This window comes from Acanthisitta chloris, unplaced genomic scaffold, assembly GCF_000695815.1.
Source record: "Acanthisitta chloris isolate BGI_N310 unplaced genomic scaffold, ASM69581v1 scaffold1729, whole genome shotgun sequence".
Taxonomy (NCBI): Eukaryota; Metazoa; Chordata; class Aves; order Passeriformes; family Acanthisittidae; genus Acanthisitta; species Acanthisitta chloris.
The window spans coordinates 11,034-21,550 of record NW_008689582.1 but is presented as its reverse complement, the minus strand read 5'-3'; the positions used below and the strand labels follow the sequence as shown (position 1 = coordinate 21,550).

The following is a 10,517-nucleotide window of genomic DNA, read 5'->3' as shown; positions in this document are numbered from 1 at the left end:
GCTCTATGCCCTTAATGCAGTCTGTAACAAAACAGTGCTCCCCACAAGCCATTATTCACAGAACCTGAATTTCATCTAACATTCTCAAAAAAAGTCTCCTGCAGAACAGGTTCACAGTTAATCAAACATTCAATATATGTATCAAGGCCAGGAAACAAACAACTGGCGCTTCCTCCTTATCTGTGCAGGTCAAATTTAAAAGCTTAAAGTTACATCTGAAATTCTTAGGGGGGTTGGGGCTTTTTTTTTTTTCCCTCTGGGGGACTCACCTTCCATCATTGGTTGGCTTCAAAATATAGTTAAGTGGAAGATACTACCTCACTGTAATTACATGGAATTCATATGGAAAAGTAAACCTTACATCGGACAATATTGTAGAACACCAGAGTAAGCTCCATAAAGAAATACGGTATCTTCCAGTATATATATATCTATTTAAAAACCCAAAAAACAACCAACCAACCAACCAAAAAAAAAAACCAAAAATGAAGAACTTTATACAAGCAGTTATAGTAACTTCATTTTCAATTAAAGATGCAACTCTCTCTCGTTCCTGGCAATAATAAATTGGTACTGGCACTGCTTCTCCACAGTGCAACGTATCCTGAGAAATTATTATGAACAACAAAATGCAGGGCTGCCATCACTAAATTCTTGCACAAAACACGGCAATTAAATGTCTCAAATAAATAAAACAGCAGATAACCTATGCTGTATCTGTCACAAAAAGGGGACGTGGCCTGGGACACTGCTAATTCTTCCATCACTGATCATTAGAAAAGGATTGCATTCAATTACTGTTAATATCTTTCAAGTGTGGCCAATGATGTACAAGGAGGTAATTTGTAATTCAAGTGGGTTTTTTTGTTTGTTTGTTTTTTCTTCAACTAGCTACAAGCTGAGTTCTAAATTTTATATTGAAATACAACTCAAATTTAAAACAATCCCTCTCAGAGGAGCATTTTCTAATTTTGTGCAACTTTGATGCAGAGCCCAACACAGTCCTATGAAGAGAGACAGTGCATCTTTAAGCTGATTGGCACTGAAATCCCATTTTCTTTTAACTGCATTCTATTAGCTTAGCCAAGTTATCTCGTAACTCTGTTAGTTCAAATATTTTTCCATCAAGAATTTCTAAAAGTGTCTTCAAGTTATTGCGAAAAGCTTCTTGCTCATTCTGACTTTTCTCCAGACGTTGCTCTAGATCAGCCAGCTGGCCTTCCAGGTCTTTGTTTCGAATTTCTACTTCCTTCAGAGAGAATACATAACATGTTAATGTGTTGTCTGCAGACAGAAAGCAGTCTAACCTCCTGCCGGTACTCGTGTGCTATTTTTACCAACTGGTTTTTAAAACAGTTTCTGACCCTTTACACTTTCCACCAAGCCAAAACCAAAACCTGAATTGTTGTTACAATTGTGTATGTACTGCCACTTCCTCCATTTTCCAGAATTATCTGAAGGACAGAAACTTTTGGAGAGGCATAAAATTTAGCCAGTGAACAAATGGTATATTGGTTTGGGTATGTTATTGCTTCTGTCATTCAGAAATGTACCACCTAACAAAAACAGCTTCTCAGAGGTTTACTTAAGTTCAAGTATGCCCTGACTTAGACTACATGAATTGCTCAAGGACATGGTCCCCATCAAATATTCTCATGCAGAAACCCATTCAGAACTTCATGGACAGAGAAGCACCAACTTATTCCTGCCTCACATTACAGGCCTTGTGAGTCTGGAAATCATGACAGGCACACAACCTACAAGACTGGTGCCAAGGTGACACTGACTCTAAGAAATCTGAACCAGGCGGTGCAAGCTGCACATCTTGCCTCACACCCACCTGCAAGGCCCACAGCAGCACAGCTGTGGGAGCAGGGACAGCAGGTGAGCCACCAGTGCTGTATGGGCAAACCATTCCCATACAGCAGGTGGAAAAATGAAGGGGCAGCATGTTAGACACAGCCAAGGGGATCTGACCCTGAGCAAGATCAGCGCTCATTCACAAGATGAAGCCCCTTGGCATCAGCCTGTTGGGACTCCTTAAAGCTCTAACCTCGCACCTGACAGGGGAGGGAGGTCACAGCCCTGTGCAAACTGGATGCTCTCTCTTCCTTCAAATTGCTAATGTAGCAGTCACATGGGTCTGTTACTTGTCATATTTATTATGTGTTGCATACCTTGAAAATTCATGCTAAATTTTGTAATTTCAGTTATGAAAATCACTTTCAAAGGCAGTAGAGGGACAGAGTATGTAGTGCACCATACATCCTGTGCAGCCATTCCCTGGAAAAGTGCAGTGAATTCATATTTATGTGTGGTAGCATTTTTTCAACACCTCTTCCCTTTACAGTGGCTTTGTGTCACAAAGCTTTAACAGGTCTGCTCTTTTTACAGCAACTAGTTTTACAAAGGAACAGGGAGGGAGATTTGGCAGCAGTCACTGTTCCCAGCCAAGCAACTCCTTTTTCAGCCCTCCAACTCTCCCACTGTTTTTGCTCTGATTCTTCTGTCTCCCTTAGAGCTAAGAAATAGGTTCATGTTTACACCGGATAGATCTCAGCTAACAATAGGAAACAACTTGACCCATACAGAAAATGCATTGAGCATTCAAGAGGTAACAGGTAAAAAACAGCAGCCTTGTGTAACAATGTCCATGGCCCAGGAGGGGTTTCGCTTGTGAAGGGTCTGACAGCAACATCAATTGGCCACTTGTGCTGGTTTGAGCTGAAGTAGAGTTAACTTTCTTCACAGAGGCTAGTATGAGGCTGCTCAAACCAGCACACCACTGCATTCCTGTCCAGAGGAGGATAGGGTGATGTGGCCAGTGCTCAGTTTCAGCTCTGAGCCTTTGCAGTGTGGGAGAGTTCTGGGACCCCCAGCAGTGGTGCAGGTGGAGAAGGCAGAACCTCAGGACCTTCATCTCCTTATAACTCTGGCTGCTTGTGGAACCAAGGGTCCAAGCCAAACTGGAATACCTCCCTTACTTCTTGTTTGTAAGTGGGCAAGTTAAAAACTACAGAGTTTGGGGCACTGTTCTTGACCAGCACAGCTGAGAGCAGGAGTTACCCCTTGCTGCCAGGACCAAGAAAAGAGTTAATCTATTAGTACTGAATGATTACTGAGTACTGAGTTGCCAAAGCACTAGGAAAAGCTAACTGAAAAGAGCATTTGTAGAAATGATATAAATAAAATACGTACATGCTGATGTAGTGACTAGCTACCCCACTGTGACTACAAATGAAGAAGCTAACTGGTGATAAACCAGTCATACCATACAAAGGCTCTCCTTCACTGAGCCTACTCCTGCCTGCCAAGTAGTACCTGGTGTAGTGATTCAAGACCCTCTGAGGTCAAGTGACTGCAGCACAGGACAAAAAGAGAAATCCAAGGTCCTCTCAGCTCTGTTGGAATGCCAGTCCTTTCTTTAGCTCATAGAAAACTGCTGGTTTTCAATACTCGCTCATGCATCTTGCTTCTCCTGTCACTGCTCCTCTTCCTCTCACCAAATCTGTGTGCTCTAGGGTGTCTCCTTGCCGTTGCTCTTACTCAACAGATAATTAATTTCTGTAAGCAGGGAAGCCAGTGAGGAAAGGGGACCTGACCCTGAGATCGAAGTTTGGAACAAATCTATGGATACATATATGGATTTACACTGTGATATCTGGGCCTGAAGAAAGCATCCCCTTGGCCCCTTCTAGCACTGAAGAACAGCTTTCAGGGCCTCCTCATACACTCATGAACTGAAATATCCCAAGAGCTGTTGCTTTTAATTTCTGGAAAACACTTCTTTCCAAATTTACATTCGATCCTTATATTTACTCTAGATGAGTATTAATGCTTTTTGCTATGTTATTGCATTGTAAATTCATGTGCAGCTGGTGTGCAGTTTCCTATTTCAAATCAGTCTACCTCAAATTGTTGCTTCATGACTGGAAGAAGTGGAGAGGTGTCCATGTAATGTAACCTATACCCCTAGTTGTGTCATTTCCCTCTACTTGCTGTTGATCTCATCTAACGATGAACTGATACATTCAGGCCCTTTGCAGAGTGCATTTTACACCTTTTTCAACCTCTTCTTGCATTAGATTTCTCATACTGTTTTCTCTTAGAAAATTACTATTAGTTGCATTGTTGTTTGCACTGTAACAATCCCCTGTGGAATTCAGTGAAGGATCTGAATAAACTACTTGCACCATACACCACAGCTAAATCTAGGAATCAGCCATACTAACAAAGATATTCTGACCTACTGGGGAGTCACACTGATTGTGACTCACTGATATGACTTCTCTATATTACTAATGAAATTACCAAGCAACAAGGGACCCAATACTTAACCTCGACAGTGATAACATATTGGTCTTCACAGGAATTTGCCAATAATTGATTTCTAATTAATTCCCCGGTATGAGTGCATCAGAAATGTAATACACCTTGAAGTAATAACTTCTTTGCATAGCATTTTTTGTACAGGTTATATTCCAAAATATTTTAGAGTTATATAATCCACTTGAAAAGCACAAGAGGGAAAAATAAAGCACAGGAACAAAGAGTGAAACAAACAGATACGAACCCTGGAGAGAGAATCACCCTGAAAACAAATGAGTCAAGTAAGTGAACAGATGTGAGACAGTCTGGAGCTAGAGAAGAAAACACCATTTTACTGATGTCACAGATGTAGGGTGAAGTGGCTCAGAGAAAGACGGTAATCAAAGCAAAGTACAGACTCAAGATCTTTTGGATGGGTTGCATCAGGTCAGGAATAAGGTTAAAGCTTAAGTAAGGCAACTCTTAACTCAGATCCTAAGTGAGCTTAAATTTACTTGAACAGAACCATATAAAACTCTTTCCAGAAACTGATCACCTACAATGTGACTTATGGACATATATTCACAATGTAACCATCTGGTTACTAAAGACATAGAATCATGGAATCATAAAATGGTTTAGGATGGAAGGGAACTTAAAGCTCATCTAGTTTCAACCCTCCTGACACAGGCAGGGACACGTCCCATAAGACCAAACTGCTCAAAGCCCCATCCAACCCGGCCTTGAACAGTCCAGGTTTGGTGCAGCCACTGCGTCTCTGGACAACCTCTGCAAATGTTTCACCACCCTCACAGGGGAGAATTTCTTCCTAACATCTAAACTAAACCTCACTTTCAGTTTGAAGCTATTCTCCTTTGTCCTATCACTACAGTTCCTAACAAAAAGTCCCACTCTGGCTTCCCTGGAGTCCCTTCAGATCCTGGAAGGTTCTATGAGGTCTCCACACAACCTTCTCTGCTCCAGACTGAACATCCCCAACTTTCTCAGCCTGTCCTCGTAGGAAAGGTGCTCCAGTCCTCTTATCAGCTTTGTGGCCTCCTCTGGACTTGCTCCAACAGTTCCATGTCCTTGTGATGCTGAGGACACCAGAACTGTGTGCAGTATTCCAGGTGGGGGAGAATCATCTCCTTTGACCTGCTGCCCACACTCCCTTGGATTCAGCCCAGGACACAGTTGGCTTTCTGGACTGCGAGTGCACACTGCAGCTCATGGTGAGTTTTTCATCAACCATCACCTCTAAGTTCTTCTCTGCAGGGCTGCTCTCAATGACTTATACATAAATATACCAAAAGGAAACTACTGACTTTGTAAGGCAAAATTTTATAAAAACTAGCATTTCCTAATATTTCATGTCTTACTATTCTCTCATAATTCTGCTGGCTAAGGATAACTAATTCCTGGCTCACTATTCCTTTTCATATGATCTTACAGTGAGATTATTGCATATGCTACTGCTGGAACAATTTCCAGCTGTAATAATCTCCCTTTTAAGTCCCTCAGATAAGTGCTTTTTCAGCTGAGAACTCCCATTTTCTACCTAAAGCCTGCAAAAATTTTTGAAACAGGCAAGCTGAGGTGTATTCAAAACAACCTTTAAAGAGCATTCAAAGCAATAACATACTTTTTGCAAACGATTTGGCTTAAGAATGGGGGAAAATGAATTAACCCATTTTGATTTTATCTGGTTTATTCTGTAGGTTAAAATGTGATTCATGGAAGCCCCAGTTTATGCCACACATTTCAAAGAATACCTGCTTTATGTTTTTCAAGCTGTGGCTGATCTGATGGGGCTTTTTTCAGTGTGACTGAAAACAGTGTCAGTTCTGGTGTCCTCAGCATAAGAAGGACATGAACTGTTGGAGCAACTTCCCTATGAGGAGGCCATGAAGCTGATCAGAGGACTGGAGCATCTCCCCTAGACACTGGCAGAGGTTGCCCAGGGAGGTAGTGGATGCCCCAACCCTGGCAGTGTTCAAAGGCAGGTTGGATGAGCCCTTGAGCAACCTGGTCTGGTGGGAGGTGTCCCTGCCCATGGCAGAGGGTGATGGGACGATCTGATCTGTAAGGTCCATTCCAACACTGAAGTTCTATGATTCTACGACTGTGGCTGAGCCATAGAACAGTGAGGGTCACCTTCCAGCACTTTGGGTCTGGAGTTGTTTAATGCCTGAGTTTTCCAGTTCTTACCAAACTCTGTAGTCTGAACCCAGAGTTTATTCCACCTAATCTTTGGGTCAGCCTCATTCCAAAGGCACGTATCTGTAAGGTCCATTCCAACACTGAAGTTCTATGATTCTACGACTGTGGCTGAGCCATAGAACAGTGAGGGTCACCTTCCAGCACTTTGGGTCTGGAGTTGTTTAATGCCTGAGTTTTCCAGTTCTTACCAAACTCTGTAGTCTGAACCCAGAGTTTATTCCACCTAATCTTTGGGTCAGCCTCATTCCAAAGGCACGTTTGACAAGGGAGGTGATTATCTGCTGTCTGGTCAGTGAAGTGAGAGACAAACAGGAGCTTGGATGGAGCAAGGGAGGACACACTGAGGGCACACTGATTCCAGTAGTCTCAGGTATCTGGCATTACACACAGTTAAGAAACACCTCAGAAAAAAATCAATAAAAGCACAGTGTTTCTAAATAATTCCAGGAAATGATGAAGTGTGTTTTTAAAGACTCTACTACACGAAAATGCTTTAACCTTTCCTATCTCGGAGCACATTTGAAAGCTGAACACAAATTCATCCCAGCCTGGTGATACACAGACTGACAGGTGTAGTGGCACATGAGACCTATGGAAAGACAGTGCTGTGAAAATGAGACCAGAACTGCCCAGGATATGTATTGATGAAGGATGTCTGCTACCCTCGAGTACTTGTAAATGAAATCTGGGTCTGTTTTCTTGGGTAAACAATAACAACTCACAGCAAGGAGAAATTTTGATACAAATTCCTACGGATCATCCCAACCCAGCACTTCCAGTGCAGTCTAACACATTTATCTGGCACCTACAGAGACTTAGCACAAGTTGCTGATGTGAACTGCTCACTGGATGCTTATTTTTCCCTTTTCTCTAAATGAAGATGATGCATTATAGCTCACCTGTAACTTCTGGGTCAGAGAATCCCTTTGTGCCTGGAGCTCTCTGGCATTTTCAATTTCTTGCTTCAATCCTTCAATTTCCTAAGGAAGAAGAAACAACCTAGCTAGAAACATGTCACCTGGCTTGGCCTCAGTGCAGGTAATCTGCTGCTGCTTCTTCTCCTGAGCAAGTCATTGCAATGACACCAAAACCAGCAGTTGGCCACAGCCCATCACAGCACATGAAGTTTAAGCCCTGCTCCCAATAGTCCTGAATCACAGTCCCAAAACAGCATTTCCATTGTGAATGAGCAACAATACAGACAAGCATTTTCTTTTATGAAAATCCAAGTTTTCTTTTCCCACACAAAGAGATCTGAAATTATTTTATCCTGGAAAATTAAGGGTTCTTGTAATTAGAGAAGCAACTTTAAATTGTTAGAATCTAACCTTCTTCAGTTTTTCAAGAAAAGAAATCCAATTTTCATATGTGAACTGATTTTTATGTCACTAGTCACAGGGCTGAGCATCAAAAAAATTACCTGCTTTGACCACTGATTTGTGTAAAAAAAGAGTCTCAAGGAAATGCTACCTTTAATCTAGCAAGAAGAAAGTAGTAAGGTATAAAAACAACAAATATAGGTGAAATAATGAACAGAAGAGAAACCTGTTCTTAGTTTCCTTTCAGGAGGCAAGAACAGAAATGGCTAATGAAACTAAAAGGTATCAAACTCAAAACTAAGAAGTACTTTTCTCCAGAGGGCATATTCACCTCCCAGAACTCCTTTTGGCAATAACTCTTTGCAGCCAACAGCTCAGCACAATTCAGAAGAGAATGGGCAACAAAATGGGAAACATTACCAACCCGAGCCTAATCTATTAAGTATGAGGGAGTTTGGACAAGGCTTCGTTCCATTTTGAGATGATATTATGTAATGACTGTGTCTCTCCTGCATCCTCCTTGGAAACACCTAACAACACTGAGGGAAGACGCTGCAAGACACACTGTCCCCTCCAGGGACACACACCAGTGCCCACTGTGTCTGTCAGGGAGGGCTCAAGGGACCTGGTCTTACATGGGGCAAATAATCCTTCATACATGGCTGCTTCCACCTCCTTTTTCCCAGCCATAAAGGAGTGATTCTTGATCATTCTCTGGCACAAATCTGCTTTCCTCTGGGACCTGTGCCAGGGCAGGTGTTACTCCAATTCCTTTTATTTTCTTGCTGCTGGTCCAGCCCAAGGCAGATGGCACAATAAATATCATCAAGTCTCAGGCTGAGGGCTTGGCATGCTTTTAAGGAAAGGGATGATCTTATGTATCATAAAAGTCAGCTATATCAACAGAGCCTGAAAAACAGACTGGCTGGAGAAAGGCACTGATCTACCTGTTTCAAATCCTGCTCTCCATATGAAGGAAAGCATGTTTAGAATACCTCCCTTTCTTAAGGAATGTGGACTGCACCAGCATGGTGACTGCTCTGTAGGAACCACTTATGACTTACTTTAGCAGACAGGAATGTCTGGAAAAAAGCAAACAGGAAAACATACTTTGTTGCTGTTGTTGTTCACATACCCAACTCCACATAGTACTGATGTAACAATATAAATGGAAAAACTATGAACAATTTCGAAGAAGCCAAAATAATTTACTTTGTAACATCTATAGAAAAAAAAATGAGTTTTTGTTTTTCCCAGCCATTACAAGCTTACTATTGAAAGGCTTTAGAAATTATGTAGGAGGAAAGACAAAAACAAATGTTAGCCGATACCTCTTCTTTTTTCTTCAGTGTAGCCTCCAACTCCTGTATTGTCTGGTTTAATTCTGTTTTATGTGTGTGGACTGCATTGGCTTGGCTGCTCACACACTCTAGCTCAGTCACCCGTTGAAAAAAGCAGAAGCAATACAGACAGAATTAATTTCAACCTGTTCAAGGTACTATTACTTCTTTGCATCAGTAGCTGCATTTGAAGTACACCCTTAGTTCTGGGTGACCTATGTTGATTAAAGTGGTGAATGTCTTCTTACAAAGTCAGCATAAAATTCCTTAACAACCTGTTCAGCAGAAAATGGTTGCTATGACTGCTTGGAAGTAACAGATTTTGTTTTTATGCTATAGGCTGAAAAGAACATCACTTAAAACTTATACTAATAATTGAAAATTTTAAGGAATATGCTAAATTACCATTTCAGAAACAGTAATGACCTGACAATGAAACAGAGGTCTGTCCAACTAACCTCTCCATCTGACACTTTTTAATGTCACATCACCTTACTAAGCCACAGTGCTCTTGCACTTCCTAACAAGCCAATTAACATTTCACAGCCTCACTCTCTGACTCGGCATCAACAGAGTAACAGCAGATACTCAGCACCAAGGTACAGCTGCCAACTTCTAACCTCCCCTCGTTTTGGACCTCATCTCTCAGTCACAAAGCCAACAGCTAATGTCACAATTTGGATTTGCACAGTTCCTCTTTATTAGCAGACAGCAAACACTCTCCATCTGCCCTTGGATAAGGTAAGATACCTGTCAGTGGTATTATTTTATCTTCTTATCGAAAGGATGTTAATATCCTCCTCTTCACAGATAAATGACAAAAAAACAGTTTCTGCATCAAAGAGATAAAACCCATGTAGGCAGAGTCTAAGCAGAAGTCTCTGTTCATGTACCTCTCACAGCTCAGAATATCAGAGAACTGTCACACTACATGGATGTGTGCACCAAAACATTTCTGTTTAATAATAAACTGTTGAAATATTTAAAATGCTCATTAAAACTCAGTAACTAACTTTCCCCCAGACACTATAAGCCAGTCAATCTTCATACATGGGCTTCAAGGGAGCTTCACCATGTAGCTACCAATCAGGGCCAGAAACACCTCTAAACAAAGTGCTACCCAATTCTGCAGTGAAAACCTGTAAGTCTCCATTTGACTTTCCTGGAGAAGTAGCCCTGAGACAGGATTCTCCAAGAATTGTCCAAGAATTCTTAGGTAAAATAGTATCTCAGGGAATCAAGGTTGATGCCCTCCAGCACCAAAGTACTCCAGCTGGTGAAACCACTGTGATGCCAGTAATTTCATAGTATCATAGTATGTTAAGGGGTT

At 41.6% G+C, this 10,517-nt stretch overlaps 1 protein-coding gene across 1 annotated transcript; it reads right to left on the bottom strand.

The window, feature by feature from the left end:
• Positions 1 to 323: 323 nt before the first annotated feature.
• On the bottom strand, positions 324 to 9,295 carry LOC103808656 (homer protein homolog 1-like; the record flags this gene model as incomplete). Its single annotated transcript, XM_009081455.1, has 3 exons — positions 324 to 1,249; positions 7,428 to 7,508; positions 9,179 to 9,295. Coding segments are annotated over 3 exons (387 nt in total), but the record flags the coding sequence as incomplete, so codon positions are not given.
• Between the last annotated feature and the right edge of the window lie 1,222 nt (positions 9,296 to 10,517).